At 38.1% G+C, this 16,420-nt stretch overlaps 1 protein-coding gene across 2 annotated transcripts in view; it reads left to right on the top strand.

The window, feature by feature from the left end:
- Positions 1-16,420, top strand: part of LOC127856871 (M-phase inducer phosphatase 1-like) — a 70,335-nt gene that overhangs the window by 49,964 nt on the left and 3,951 nt on the right. The window contains exons 6-10 of one of the 2 annotated variants that reach the window (XM_052393045.1): positions 2,360-2,608; positions 8,371-8,577; positions 10,605-10,712; positions 14,649-14,810; positions 16,029-16,280. In XM_052393045.1, coding sequence (XP_052249005.1) covers positions 2,360-2,608; positions 8,371-8,577; positions 10,605-10,712; positions 14,649-14,810; positions 16,029-16,280 — 978 coding nt within the window. Of the gene's footprint in view, positions 1-2,359; positions 2,609-8,370; positions 8,578-10,598; positions 10,713-14,648; positions 14,811-16,028; positions 16,281-16,420 lie in introns of both variants that reach the window. The other variant, XM_052393044.1, reaches the window with a different exon arrangement.

The raw sequence follows: 16,420 nt of genomic DNA, 5'->3' as shown, positions 1-16,420 counted from the left end.
GTGTAATAAGGTTTGTTAAACCAGATAACAACAAGGAAAATTTGGATTATTAAATGAAACAGGTAAGGCATTCTCAAGTGTACATATTTCGGATATGTATACAATTCGGATAAACAGTAATAGATATACTATATGTAATCTATAGGTCTTTGGTCCCATGCAATAAGATTGTGTTTTGTTAAGACTCGTTTTTACCGCAATTCGGTGATTTCATGAAGCGAAGAATTCCCAATGGCATTGGTACCGGGCCTTTTCCCAATTGGGTGAAAAAAATCACTGTCTAATTATCATGTATTGATACATTATGATGTAAATAGGGTTTGGATTGTCATTGCATTATTAAAGTACTGTTTATTTTTATGATGCACATGGAAATCACAAGTTTTATTTGTATGAATTGATTTATGTGACTTAATATGTAAGGATTTATTGAATTTGAAAATAGTATTTGTTTGTCATTGATGATGATACTAAGGCTTGGTGTAATGAGGGGTATAAAACAAGCAAAGATTTTATTAAACGCCGAACAGAAATCACTTCTCCTTCTAGTGGCCTCACTTCAGCTCAGAGAGAGGTCACTTCTCCCTCAAGTTTGAACCTAGGCTGAGCCCTGAAAACAGGCCGTTGTTCAGGGCTATAGATAACTTTTGGGGTATATTGGGTAATTCACCCCCTGTTTTTGACAACAATAGGGGTTTTGTAAATTCAATAGAGTTTAAGCAAAAATTTTCACCTCCTACTTTTGAGCTTCATTTGGGGTTTTCACCTCCATTTTTTTTTACTCAATTGGGTTATTTAGGGAATGACATATATAACATAATAACAATCTACTAAGATTACTATATTATTTATACAAATGGAATTCAAAAAGTTACCTGTACATTACAACAAAAAAATATGGAATTTCTAATCAAAGTTATTCATTTTTGCATTGAATAAGACAGATTTCGTGAAACTCACTGCACAATTGATGAAGTTATGGCTGTTCAAAGCGATGCACCCCGTTTTCGGGTCATTTTGAGTTGAATACCTTGAAAATGAAAGTAGAAATCGGACGGGTCTAAGAATAATTACAATACTACCCCAAAGATTGATAATCGCTGGAAAGACTGCCTTCTTTTCTTCATTTTTGTACGGAAAATAACCAGTCTAAAACATACACCTGGTGTTCATAAGAATTGCGTTTCGTGACGCAAGTTTTTTTTACAGGAATTACGTTATTAAATTTGTATTTACATTTTTGTAAGCTTTATTATCCCCCGCCAGAGGCGGAGGGATATTGTTTTGGCGTTGTTCGTCCGTCCGGCTGCCCGTCCGTCTGGCACTTTTGTGTCCGGAGCCATATCTTGGAAGTTCTTTGGTTGATTTCATTTTAACTTGGTATGAGTATATATATGCATAAGAGGATGATGCATGCCAAATGGCATTGTACACCATCTGTTAAAAACAGACTTATGGCCCTTTGTATCTTGAAAAAATGCTTTTTAGTGTCCGGAGCCATATCTTGGAAGTTCTTTGGCGGATTTCATTGAAACTTAGTATGAGTATATATATGCATAAGAGGATGATGCACGCCAAATGGCATTGTACACCATCTGTTAAAAACAGACTTATGGCCTTTGTATCTTGAAAAAATGCTTTTTACTATAGGCACTTTTGTGTCCGGAGCCATATCTTGGAAGTGCTTTGGGGGATTTCATTTAAACTTGGTATGAGTAAATATATGCATAAGAGGATGATGCACGCCAAATGGCATTGTACACCATCTGTTAAAAACAGACTTATGGCCCTTTGTATCTTGAAAAAATGCTTTTTACTATAGGCATTTTTGTGTCCGGAGCCATATCTTGGAAGCGCTTTGGCGGATTTCTTTGAAACTTGGTATATGTAAACGTTGAATGTTTTTGTGGAAAACGCACGACTTATTAATTCACCTAAATAAATTGTGAAGGCTTAAGAACCTTCCTTTGTCTTAGTTTTGTGTTATTGTCCTCCGTCCGTCCATCTATCATTATGTTCATCCGTCCAATTTGCACCCATCCTCAAACAAAGCATATGTTGCGGGGGATACCTTGGGCCTTTCAGGCCCTCTTGTTTTGAATTTAATTACGTTTTTGGTTATTTTAATTGCTTAATAACGCAAGTACGCTGGTTATCTATAGCCCTGTGTTGTTGCTGATAAGACTGTGTGGACTGCACAGGCTAATGTGGGACAACACTTTACGCATATCATTAAGCTTAAATAAGTAAGACCTGTTATCCCAGAATGCAGTTCAAATAATCAAATGATTTATTTGCCGGCAGGATTTCTGCCAGGGCAAGGCTCAAGTTAATAAACAAGCCCTGTATTTGCCTGCAGGATTTTTCTGGCGAGTTCACCAAGCCTGCAGGTGAGGAGGGAGACGATAGCCCTCTGAAGCTGTGTAGGCTTACAAGCTTGGATGAAGGGCTGGGTGGGGAGGATGGGTTCCTGGACCTGATGGACGCCGAGGTGGCAGCCCTCACCGCCCCTCCAACCTCCGCCATGGCCAGGCTGTTCAACGCTCCTGTCATCAACAGGCAGACAGGACTGACAGCGGCGACACACGACGATGACAATACACCTGTGGTAAGGAAGCTTGAGGTCGATTAAATATCACTTAAGATTATTATTCCCAATTACCAGATGATCCGTCATGTATGACTCCATTAAAAAAAGGTCACATTAAAGGTAATGAATATCTGTCATCAACAAGTAGCCTGGCCTGTTTTCTTCGAGGACGACAATACACTAGTGGTAAGGAAGCTCATGTTCCTTAGAATAGGCCTGCCAGCAATGATTTTATCCAGGTCCTACACAAAGTTTGACTTTGGGTATTTAGAATCTAATGTAGATGTGCATTACTAGTTTTATGCCAAGTGAGCCTTTTGTGCCGGAGTTATGAGCCCTTTCACTTGGCCATTTTCAATTAACATTTCAACATTAATGGAGGAAACTCCTTTGACATTTTTCGAGCTTTTTTATTGAAACAATATGTCATCAAGATTGCAGGTTACTCGCAGGCTGTTCTGGTTTAATGACGTTTGCACGTAGCCATTTTCACTTTGCTTCTGAGTGGTAAAGGTTTATGGAGCATATATGACCGGCTGTGACAAGGCAATATGACAGACTGTGACAAGGCAATTTGACAGGCTGTGTCAATGCAATATGACAGGCTGTGACAAGGCAATATGACAGGCTGTGACAAGACCATATGACAGACCGTGACAAGGCAATATGACAGGCTGTGACAAGGCAATATGACAGGCTGTGACAAGGCAATATGACAGGCTATGACACGGCAATATGACAGGCTCTGACAAGGCAATATGACAGACTGTGACAAGGCATCTATGACAGGCTGTGACAAGGCATTTTTGACATGCTATGACAATGCATATATGACAGGCTGTGACAAAGCAATATTACAGGCTGTGACAAGGCAATATGACAGGCTGTGACAAGGCATCTATGACAGGCTGTGACAAGGCATATATGACAGACTGCGACAAAGCAATATTACAGGCTGTGACAAGGCAATATGACAGGCTGTGACAAGGCATCTATGAAAGGCTGTGACAAGGCATATATGACAGGCTGTGACAAGGCAATATTACAGGCTGTGACAAGGCAATATGTCAGGCTGTGACAAGGCATCTATGACAGGCTGTGACAAGGCATATATGACAGGCTGTGACAAGGCATATGACAGGCTGTGACAAGGCATCTATGACAGGCTCTGACAAGGCATATATTACAGGCTGTGACAAGGTATATGCCAGGCTGTGACAAGGCATATATGACTGGCTGTGACAAGACATCTATGACATGCTGTGACAAGGCATCTATGACAGGCTGTGACAAGGCATCTATGACAGGCTGTGACAAGGCATCTATGACAGGCTGTGACAAGGCATATATGACAGGCTGTGACAAGGCATATATGACAGGCTGTGACAAGGCATATATGACAGGCTGTGACAAGGCATATATGACCGGCTGTGACAAGGTATCTTTAGGTATGCCAGCCTTAGACTGATTTGTTTGGAAAAGACAAGCTTAAATTACTTGTATCAGAAGGCCTTTTTATTTGTTGAGGTCAGGTCTTTTTTTACTCTGTGATTAACAATTGAATTCTTAACAACAATTACTTTATTTTTCACTACAGTATTTCAATGTTATATGTACGAGTTTATCCAATGTGTCAGGTTTTTGAGTGTCTAGTAACTGACTTGTTTAAAATATCATGCTTCGTTTAACCGAAGTCAATTTGATCTGTGTTAACCATATGACCAGATAAACAGTCATTTCAGCTCAGGAAAACGGTAGAATGATTTAGACTTTAAGTAATTTGTATGCCCCTTTTTCGAAGAAAAGGTGGCATATAGTGATCTGACTGTCCGTCTGTCTGTCTTTCCGTTACACTTTGCGTTTAGGTTTCGAAAAATGCTCATAACTTCTATGTCCCTTGAGATATAACCTTCATATTTGGTATGCATGTGTATATAGACAAGGTCTTTCCATACGCACAAACATTTTTACCCCTGTGACCTTGACCTTGAACTTAGGGTCCACGTTTAGGTTTCGAAATCTGCGTCTAGGTTTCGAAAAATGCTCACAACTTCTATGTCCCTTGAGATATAACCTTCATATTTGGTATGCATGTGTATATGGACAAGGCCTTTCCAAACGCACACACATTTTACCCCTGTGACCTTGACCTTAGGGTCCCAGTTTAGGTTTCAAAATATGCGTCACGGTTTCGAAAAATGCTCAGAACTTTTATGTCCCTTGAGATATAACCTTCATATTTGGTATGCATGTATATATGGACAAGGCCTTTCCATACGCTCAAAAATGTTACACCTGTAACCTTGACCTTAAACTTAGGGTCCGCGTTTGGTTTCAAAATCTGCGTTTAGGTTTCAAAAAATGCTCATAACTTCTATGTCCCTTGAGATATAACCTTCATATTTGGTATGCATGTGTATATGGACGAGGCCTTTCCATACAAACACAATTTTTTACCCCTGTGACCTTAACCTTGAACTTAGGGCCGGCGTTTAGGTTTCGAAATCTGTGTTAAGGTTTCGAAAAAAGCTCATAACTTCTATCATCGTTTATAGGGGGCATAAGTCATCCTATGGTGACAGCTCTTGTTCAATTTTATTATGCCCCCTTTCGAAGAAGAGGAGGTATATTGTTTTGCACATGTCAGTCGGTCGGTTTGTCCAACAGATGGTTTCCGGATAATGACTCAAGAACGCTTAGGCCTAGGATCATGAAACTTCATAGGTACATTGATCATGACTGGCAAATGACCCTATTGATTTTCAGGTCACTAGGTCAAAGGTCAAGGTCACAGTGACTCGAAACAGTAAAATTGTTTCCAAATAATAACTCAAGAATGCTTAGGCCTAGGATCATGAAACTTCATAGGTACATTGATCATGACTGGCAGATGACTCCTATTGATTTTCAGGACACTAGGTCAAAGATCAAGGATACAGTGACTCGAAACAGTAAAATGATTTCCGTATGATAACTCAAGAATGCTTATGCCTAGGATCATGAAACTTCATAGGTACATTGATCATGACTGGCAGATGACCCCTATTGATTTTCAGGTCATTAGGTCAAAGGTCAAGGTCACAGTGACTCGAAACAGTAAAATGGTTTCCTGATGATAACTCAAGAATAATGAGGCCTAGGATCATGAAACTTCATAGGTACATTGATCATGACCGGCAGATGACCCCTATTGATTTTCAGGTCACTAGGTCAAAGGTCAAGGTCACTGTGAATCGAAATAGTAAAATGGTTTGCGGATGAAAACTCAAGAATGCTTACGCCTAGGATCATGAAACTTCATAGGTACATTGATCATGACTGGCAGATGACCCCTATTAATTTTCAGGTCACTAGGTCAAAGGTCGAGGTCACAGTGACTCGAAACAGTAAAATGGTTTCCTGATGATAACTCGAGAATAATTAGGCCTAGGACCATGAAACTTCATAGGTACATTGATCATGACTGGCAGATGAACCCTATTGATTTTCAGGTCACTAGGTCTAAGGTCAAGGTCACAGTGACAAAAACGTATTCACACAATGGCTGCAACTACAACTGACAGTCCATATGGGGGGCATGCATGTTTTACAGACAGCCCTTGTTTAACTTTGTTGTTGAATTTCTTTCTCATCATCATATAATATAGTTTTGAAATATATATTTTATGTATATATACATTTTATAGTACAATTGTAGCACACAATTATCTTAATTGTCAACTGTTCCAATTAAGACTATATTCCCATATTTTAAATAAAGGGTTTTGTTCTGAGTAGAAAGCGCAGTAGGGATATAAAGATTCACCATGCTATTTGTTCTATTGACGGTGGATACATTTCAGTGCTTATGAGTTTTCCTGTTACATACACTCTTTACAGGGGTTTTTCAGCACTACCTACGCCTCCAGAAAATGGAGGCATTCCCAATGCAAACGGACCTGATCCCAAACCAAAAGTTTAACAAAAATACTCAATTTCCCCTTTAAAAAAAACAAAGAATTTTTTTTTTTTTTTATTTTTATTTTTTTAGAAAGAAGTGTCTTATGACTTATGATTATTAGTTTATTAATGTTCCAACTCGTCTAGCTGATGTGTATCAAGCCAACAAGCACTGCTGTGCTTGAGCGAGGATTCAGCACCATGAACCTGCTGTGCTCCCCATTTCACAGCACATTCACGCAAACCAAACTGACTCATCTGATGCTTACCTTCATTAAATGTTAAAATAACAAACACAAAAATATTTGTTAAACCTCTGACTTATGTAAGCATGATAAATTCACAATGTTTGCCCAAAATGAGCCGTTTCATCGAAGCAAAATTCCCCAAATGGACAATTTTGTTGATGAAAAATTCCCAATTCGGTCAGACTCCTTTATCCAAAATAGACAGAAAAACCCCTGCTATATTTACATGAGAAAATTATTAGAACTACTTATTCTCTATCTGTGTGTATTTTTATGGAATGATTTTAAATCTTTATAGTATTGTTGGATTAAATGCGTATTTATGCCTTTTATAAGCTTTCCGGTGGTGTTCCTAGTTTTCCATCTTTTTCCTGGTTGGTTAAAAAAATAAAAAATCCTCATTGTTTGAGACTCCTCCTAATTGTTGATTGTTGTTTAAAACTCCTACTTTGTTGTTGTTGTTTTAAACTCCTCTGAACTTTTCGTTGTTGTTACAAAAAATTCTCCTAACTTTTCCTTGTTGTTTAAAACAGCTCCTAATTTTAACTTGTTGTTTAAAACTACTAACTTGTCCTAGTTGTTTAAAATTCTCCTAGCTTTTCCTGTTTCTAGTATTAATTGTTTTTCATTTGAATCAATATATTAATAAATCAAATTCTGTTAAAAAAATAAATAACTTAACATTGTTGATAAATTAAGTTTGCAATAACCAATTGTGATGAAACTTTATTAATCTTGCAGTGTGACCTTGCTGTCATTGTATTTTGGGAGTCAGGTCAAGGTCATTGTTGCTAAAAATATATGCCTAATAACTTGATTTTAGATGGAGGTGTTTCTTTTTATCTGTAGGTAGGAAGCTTACAGTATTACACTTAAGTTTTGGGACACATGGAATTAATATTTTCATAACCCAAAATTATATTAACAAAATACTCCCAAATTACAGGTGTCGGAACATTTGGAGACACAAATACACCTGCATTTAGGTTATAATGTGGTTTGACTTATGATATTTATTAGCATATGCTTGTTAAATACCATGTCATCTAGTAGAATTTGCACTTTGTATTGGAGTAAATTGAATTTATTTCTGCTATTTTAAATGTTTGTCTTTGAAACCTTTGAAAATTAATGCTATGTATAACAATTTTTCACAATTTAATTTTAGCAGGAGTGCTGCACGTTTTATAAATAAGTTTGTAAGCTGCGTTAGATTATCATAACTAACCCTTATTGACATTGTACTGTTATTCAATAAATGCAGTCGAATGAAACCACAGTTAATTGTACAGAGCTTCTACACAATAAGGCATAGGTCTATTGGTTTTGTGACCATCATCCTGTTGTAAAAATACATGTGGGATGTGTCACTAAATTATCACTTTAGAGCAGAAACGTCTGATAAAACAAAGTGTCATATAAAATGTCCAAAAATTAGTCGAAATAAATGTATAAGATGATTGTTACCTTTGGTAATTAATGCGGTTAAATAAAAAAAAAAAAATGATGTGTCTCTTACAATAATTTTCCTATATTTATGTAAAAAATCAAAGACTCTTGTTATTGTCTTTAATGATAAGCTTAATGTTGTAGACCCGTAGAGTGAAGAGCAGGCGTAACATTTCACGGCACATGTCAGTGGACGTGGGGCGGCGGCGGCCTTCTTTGAAGCGTGACCTCCCAGACGGGGACGACTCGCCAATGCAGCTGTCCCTGAAACATCCGCAGGACGAGAGTACGCCAAAGCAACAACAGAAACGTCACCGTCCTTCCTCCGTCACCGAGTCACCTACCTCAACGGTATAGTAGGACTGTTTAGAGTCTCACTCTGTGAGAACAGGGCTTAATGCATGCCATGTGCATTAAGTGATGTCCCAGATTAGCCTGTGCAGTCCACACAGGAAAATCAAGGATGGCACTAACCGCTTTTATGGGTTTATTGTTAAATGAAAATGTCTTACTTTGCGAATATCCAATGTAGTTTAGCAAGTCTAGTCACTTATAATCCTTACTATAACTAAGGGACCACAAATGCCTCAAAATATGTATCTAAGTGGTAAAGGGTTTATGTCTCATTTTCATAGAGTAAGGCTAAATCATAAGGCTCAGGGCTCTAGCCTTCAAGTATTGGCAAAAATAACATAGGCAAATTTAATTTGGGGTTGTCTTTCGCACAAAGAATTTATTTGGGGGAATGACATTTTTAAAGGTACGTGTCATTTTAGGGGAAAATCAGTAAATTTAAAGAAATTGAAAGATGTACTCTTTATTGCCCTACAGCTGTAGAGTAAAGAACGTGTTGCTTAGAATCATTCGGTTTCAAGCTCACAAGAATTGAGTATTGAATCGAATTGTTCATGTATTGAAATTGACATTTTTAAGATCCTGTAGATTGTAACTTTGTTTGTAACTTTGTTGATTTTAATTTCTGAGTAAAACATTGTTTATGCTTAATATAATCAGATTGTTGACAAATATTTTGTAGTATATCGAGGGGTGAACAGAAGACTGTTGTAACTCATATTTAATAAAGAAGGAGATACGACAGTTTTCCGTTCAGCCCTCGATATATATAGTATAATTTTGGAACGTTTTGTAACAAGGTTAATGGGTATCTGTTATGATGTGATGGAATAATCCAAAGTGTGGTTTGATGTAACTCTTTTATGGAGAAATAATGTTTCTGTGATTAATGGTCAATAATATATGTTCTGGATGTCTTTTGCTGTTGTTCTTGTTGTTGGAACTGATGTATTTTTATCCAAAAGATGGTCATCAGAATTGATTTGCTGTGATTTAAAATGCCTCGAATTATTTAAAAACATAATTCTGGCATTTTAAGTGGTGCCTATTATTATTTATTGTTTGGTTAAAGAAGAACAATGTCCGGTAAAATCTGGTGAGGTCCAGTAAAATTTTAAAGTTATCGGACCGCATGCCCTGTAAGATTTTTTTTTGTCTTTCGCATGGGTAGGACTTAACACACACGCATTAAGCCCAGTTTGTCCAGAAAGAGGCTCATATGACTGTGATTGCTATAAACATACTGATGTAGAACGATTGAGTTACTTTGAAGTGCTGTACATATGACTGTGATTGCTATAAACATACTGATGTAGAACGATTGAGTTACTTTGAAGTGCTGTACATATGACTGATTGCTATAAACATACTGATGTAGAACGATTGAGTTACTTTGAAGTGCTGTACATATGACTGTGATTGCTATAAACATACTGATGTAGAACGATTGAGTTACTTTGAAGTGCTGTACATATGACTGTGATTGCTATAGACATACTGATGTAGAACGATTGAGTTACTTTGAAGTGCTGTACAAATGACTGTGATTGATATAAACATACTGATGTAGAACGATTGAGTTACTTTGAAGTGCTGTACATATGACTGTGATTGCTATAAACATACTGATGTAGAACGATTGAGTTACTTTGAAGTGCTCTACAAATGACTGTGATTGCTATAAACATACTGATGTTAAACGATTGAGTTACTTTGAAGTGCTCTACAAATGACTGTGATTGCTATAAACATACTGATGTAGAACGATTGAGTTACTTTGAAGTGCTCTAAATGGACGTAAATTTATTTCCCTGTTAACCCTTTACCTCTCAAAGAAGCATTTGTAGTCCCTTAGAAAATCAAATTATATTTAAACCCTTTTTACAAAATTCTAACAGCATAAAACCTGAAGATGACTGCAAGTTACCCTCAGCATGTTCTGGTTTTATGCTGTTTGCATATAACCAATGTCAATTTGCTTCTGAGGCGGAAAGAGTTTATTATTGTGTGTTGCATAGTTTCAGGTATCGAAGCCCATGCTCCACCGCTGCCACTCTGAGTCAGAGGCAATGATTAAATCAGCACTGGCCAGACAGGCGGACGAACCAGACCTGGTGGGAGACTGCTCCCGGGTGGGTATCTAGAGTCAGGCACGTTAAACCCTGCAATGGGTGGGTATCTAGAGTCAGGCGTGTTAAACCCTGCAATGCGTTGGTATCTAGAGTCAGGCATGTTAAACCCTGCAATGGGTTGGTATCTAGAGTCAGGCGTGTTAAACCCTGCAATGGGTGGGTATCTAGAGTCAGGCGTGTTAAACCCTGTAATGGGTGGGTATCTAGAGTTAGGCATGTTAAACCCTGCCAGGGTTTTTATGTCCACGGTAGGGTGGCATATAGCAGTTGAACTGTCTGTCAGTATGTCAGTCAGTTTGTCCGTCTATTCAGAAAAAAAACTTTAACATTGGCCATAACTTTTTTAATTTTGAAGATAGCAACTTGATATTTGGCATGCATGTGTATCTCATGAAGCTGCACGTTTTGAGTGGTGGAAGTTCAAGGTCAAGGTCATCCTTCAAGGTTAAAAAAAAATATATAAAATTTCAAAGCGGGGTTCTCATGAAGCTGCGCATTTTGAGTGTTGAAAGTTCAAGGTCAAGGTCATCCTTCAAGGTCAAAGGTAAAAAAAAAAAAAAATCAAAGCAGCGTTGTCATGAAGCTGCACATTTTGAGTGGTGGAAGTTCAAGGTCAAAGGTCAACAAAATATATTAAAAAATTCAAAGCTGCATTCTCATGAAGCTGCACATTTTGAGTGGTGGAAGTTCAAGATCATCCTTCAAGGTCAAGGTCGTCCTTCAAGGTCAAAGGTCAATTTTTTTTAAATTTCAAAGCGGTGTACTCGTGAAGCTGTACATTTTGAGTGGTGGAAGTTCAAGGTCAAGGTCATCCTTCAAGGTCAAAGGTAAAAAAAATCATAATTTCAAAGCGGCGTTATCATGAAGCTGCACATTTTGAGTGGTGGAAGTTCAAGGTCATCATTCAAGGTCAAAGGTCAAAAAAATATTTCACAGCGGCATTCTCATAAAGATGCACATGTTGAGTGGTGGAAGTTCAAGGTCAAGGTCATACTTCAAGGTCAAAGGTAAAAAAAAACAATTTTTTTTTTTCAAAGCGGCGCAATAGGGGGCATTGTGTTTCTGACAAACACATCTCTTGTTTTTCCTTCTTTGGGACCCGCCGAAAAACGGCCCTTTCCCGTCTGATTTTTTTTCCTCTCAGCAGGTAAATTTTCCATCAGACTTAATTTCCCCCCCCCCCCCCCCCCCCCTCAAATTTTTTTTTTTTTTTTTTTTCACTTTAAATACATAAGTTAACCTGATCAAGTGTTGCCTTGAATTTGTTTTTAAAACAGCAAAATATGTGAAATTGATTATTTAAGACTTTCCTTATTTTCCCCACAATCCAGCGTTTCGCGTGATTTTTCCCCCAAAATCCAGCGTTTCGCACAATTATTTTTCCCCTCAAAAAAGGCCAGGCCTTTTCCCCAAAATAGATAAAAACCACTGCCTGCAATGGGTGGGTATCTAGAGTCAGGCGTGTTAAACCCTGCAATTGGTGGGTTACTAGAGTCAGGCATTTTAAACCCTGCAATGGGTGGGTATCTAGAGTCAGGCGTGTTAAACCCTGCAATGGGTGGGTATCTATAGTCAGGCATTTTAAACCCTGCAATGGGTTGGTATCTAGAGTCAGGCATGTTAAACCCTGCAATGGGTGGGTATGTAAAGTCAGGCATGTTAAACTCTGCAATGGGTGGGTATCTAGAGTCAGGCATGTTAGACCCTGCAATGGGTGGGTATGTAGAGTCATTCAGGGATAGAAATTAGCGGCTGCCTGTTTGCCCCCAGGTAAGTAAATTAATGTGTGGGCAAGTCAATTATCAAATAAGGTTGTCATCCTGGAAAACTAGCTTTGTGAAAAAGCTTGACAATGTTTTCATGCAGTTTATTCTTTTAAAGCCTGAAGAGTTAGGCTCATTAAAATACAGTTATGGTGGCAATGTTGTATTATTATCTTATTATGCCCCCCTTCGAAGAAGAAGGGGTATATTGCTTTGCTCATGTCGGTCTGTCGGTCCGTCCACCAGATGGTTGTCAGACGATAACTCAAGAACGCTTGGGCCTAGGATCATGAAACTTCATAGGTACATTGATCATGACTCGCAGATGACCCCTATTGATTTTGAGGTCACTAGGTCAAAGGTCAAGGTCACGGTGACCCGAAATAGTAAAATGGTTTTTGAATGATAACTCAAGAACGCATACGCCTAGGATCATGAAACTTCATGGGTAGATTGATCATGACTTGCAGATGACCCCTATTGATTTTTAGGTCACTAGGTCAAAGGTCAAGGTCACGGTGACCCGAAATAGTAAAATGGTTTCCGGATGATAACTCAAGAACGCATACGCCTAGGATCATGAAACTTCATAGGTAGATTGATCATGACTTGCAGATGACCCCTATTGATTTTGAGGTCACAAGGTCAAAGGTCAAGGTCACGGTGACCCAAAATAGTAAAATGATTTTCGGATGATAACTCAAGAACGCTTTTGCCTAGGAACATGAAACTTCATAGGTACATTGATCGTGACCCGCAGATAACCCCTATTGATTTTCAGGTCACTAGGTCAAAGGTCAAGGTCACAGTGACAAAAATCGTATTCACACAATTGCTGCCACTACAACGGACAGCCCATATGGGGGGCATGCATGTTTTACAAACAGCCCTTGTTTTCATTGTTAAAATTAGGGATGGCATCGAATACCAATATCGGTATTCGAATGTTCGCAAATTCATTCAATCGAATATTCGAATATTCGCATAAAACGGCTGGATTGATTTTACCTTGTTATGTGTTAATTTCCATTGGTTTGTAAGTTATATCCGTTTGCTAAATACGAGGCTGCTTATTAACTTTGCTATCAAAATATTGTATCGCTGTCGACTAATACTATGAGCGATATTGTGATCAGGCACAAATAGAATGAAAAACATCGTGTCATAGAATTTTATTTTTTTAATGATTCCACAGATTTGTAGCAGACCGCACGTATGTAAAACTTAATTTATACACATTACACGTTGCGGTCTTCTTATCCGCAGACCGTGTAAAGTATTCCATACTGCAGAAGGGGTTGGTGGCATTTTCAGATTTGAATTAAGATTTCTTGATGATTGTTTAGTTTATATCATCTGTTACTTTTGAGTAATTCACATATTTAAACGTCTGTTCAAACTGTGATCACAAAAACTAAATTATTATTCGCAAGTAAATTGAAGCCCTTAATTGGTACCTAATTGACAAACAACAGTTCGGGCCCTTTCTTATAGTAAGTATATTGTATTGCGCAATTTGGGTAATTCACACATTTTAATGGCTGCACATACTATGATCACAAAACTTAATTATTATTCGCCAGTCAATTGAAACCGTTAATTGGCATCCCATTGTCAAACAACAGTCGGGGCCTTTCTTAGAGCGTGTATATTGCATTGCGCAATCAACACTGATACGGGCCGCGTTATCAGTTTGACACGAAGAACGTCACGTCAAATATGTTACTCCCAGGTGATTTCGGTTGCTTTTTAGCAAGCGGTTCGCAGGTCATTAAATATTGGTGAAATTACGTTTGGATAAAAATGCGAATATGCGAATATCATTTTTATTATTCGAATGCTGACCATTCAATCGAATTTTCGAATAATTTTGCCATCCCTAGTTAAAATCAAGTATTAGATTTTGCTGTGCTTCAAAATGCGTCCCAACTTTCATGAGTAAAGGAAGTTAATTAGTCAGGATTGCTGGGACACATCCCAGGTCCCCATGTTGTGAAGCTTCAGGCTCTAAAATATACAGTATACATACTCGCATGCAGATAGAAGAGACTTCATTTAAACTCAAAATACCATTCAAGTGGAAAGTGTCATCCCTGATATGCCTTTGACAAATAACTCACATATGCGAGGCCCACATGCTTTTGTATTGATGAACCTGACCCAATTTTTGCAGACATACTGCCTGCCAACTTTCAAGGGAAAGCATGACGACTTGAAGTCTATATCGGGCGAGACCCTATCGCATGTGCTGGAGGGGCGATACTATGAGGATATAGAGCAAGCCATCATAGTGGACTGCAGATATCCGTATGAATTCGATGGGGGGCATATTCAGGTATATTTTCTTGTTGATATGTTTTGCTTTAGAGTTTAGTTATTTTCATCTCAATTTATTCCTTTGAAGGTCAAAATAATGTACTGTTGTAATGCAGCTTAAACAAGTTCTGATTGCATACCATATTAACCTATTTTCAAATCAGGTATTTTGTTAGTTGGCTCATTATTTGGCAAGTTTACTAATTTCCTGAAGAAGTTTTATAAACTATGATATGACATGACAACTCAAATTAGATCTTTCTATGACATCAAAACACTAATCCTGTCAGATATTTTTGTGACATCAAATGACAAGTACTGTCAGAATATTAAGATATCTTGCCTTTTTAACAGAATATTTTCTGAAATTAAACAAAATGCGATAAAAAAAATCCTCAGAAAATGTGTAATGATTTGATTCATTTCATGCTAAAGTAACTCCACCATGATAACATCACAAGATAAGCCTGTCAGAGAAAATAAAGTAAATAAAAATCAAGAATAGACCATGTATTCTTACACTTGTGTACAATTAAAATATTACATTACATTACATTGTATTACATTGAAAATAAGTAGAACACAGGTGATTAAATTGATGATTCTATTTGGTTGAGTTCAACTCATTGAGTTATTTGGGGAACCCAGTTATTGAAATTCAATAGTTTGTCAACCAAGCCAGTATTCGTATGTTATGGTATAAAGAAGGTCTCATCTTAGCGAAAATCCAGTTTAGGCGGAAAGTGTTGCCCCTTATTAACCCATGCGGTCTACACAGGCTAATCTGGAACTACACTTAAAGCACATGCTCGAAGCCGGGTTTTCCCATATAGAGACTCATATTCATTGTCCACAGGGAGATCATCTAAACATCCGAGCAGATCATATTACACATTGGGCTCTTTTTTGAAGCTAACATGCATCCATTTGACAGTGTATAGCTTTCCAGCCTGGCCACCACAAGATGAATGTTCACTAATATATGAACCGGGCTCTGTGATAAGGGGGTTTAATGCATTTGCGTAAAGTGTCGTCTCAGATTAGCCTGTACAGTCTGCACAGGCTAATCAGGGACGACACTTTCCATCTAGACTTGATTTTTTGCTAAGAGATTTTAAATCTGAGAGTGTTATTCCTTATTAGCCTGTGCGGACTTCATGTGCTAATCTGTGAGACACTTAACGCACATGTATTAAGCCCTCTTTTCACAGAGTGCACGTCATATACTTGTATTCAGGGAGCAAAGAACATCTACTCCTCGGAGCAGATAATCCATGAGTTCCTGAAGACCCCCCTGGTCCCTTGTGACCCCACCAAGAGGATCGTGCTTGTGTTCCACTGTGAGTTCTCGTCTGAGAGGGGCCCAAGACTCTCTCGATTCCTGCGCAGCCAGGACCGGATGATGAACAAGGACTGCTACCCTCACCTGCACTACCCGGAGATCTACCTACTGGAGGGCGGCTACAAGGCGTATTTTGAGACAGAAAAGGTAGCACACTAAGGACAAATTGAGACCTTTTTACGCTTCAATATTGTAGCACATTACATTTTTAAGAAGTGAGTGAAACAAATGGAAGTTTTGAACTAGAGCTCAAGATAGAGTTTTACCCTTTAGAGTATTTACCTTGA

Source organism: Dreissena polymorpha, chromosome 14 (genome assembly GCF_020536995.1).
Source record: "Dreissena polymorpha isolate Duluth1 chromosome 14, UMN_Dpol_1.0, whole genome shotgun sequence".
In the NCBI taxonomy this organism is placed as follows: Eukaryota; Metazoa; Mollusca; class Bivalvia; order Myida; family Dreissenidae; genus Dreissena; species Dreissena polymorpha.
The sequence above is the reverse complement of the archived record's forward strand: the minus strand, read 5'-3'. Positions and strand labels throughout refer to the sequence as shown.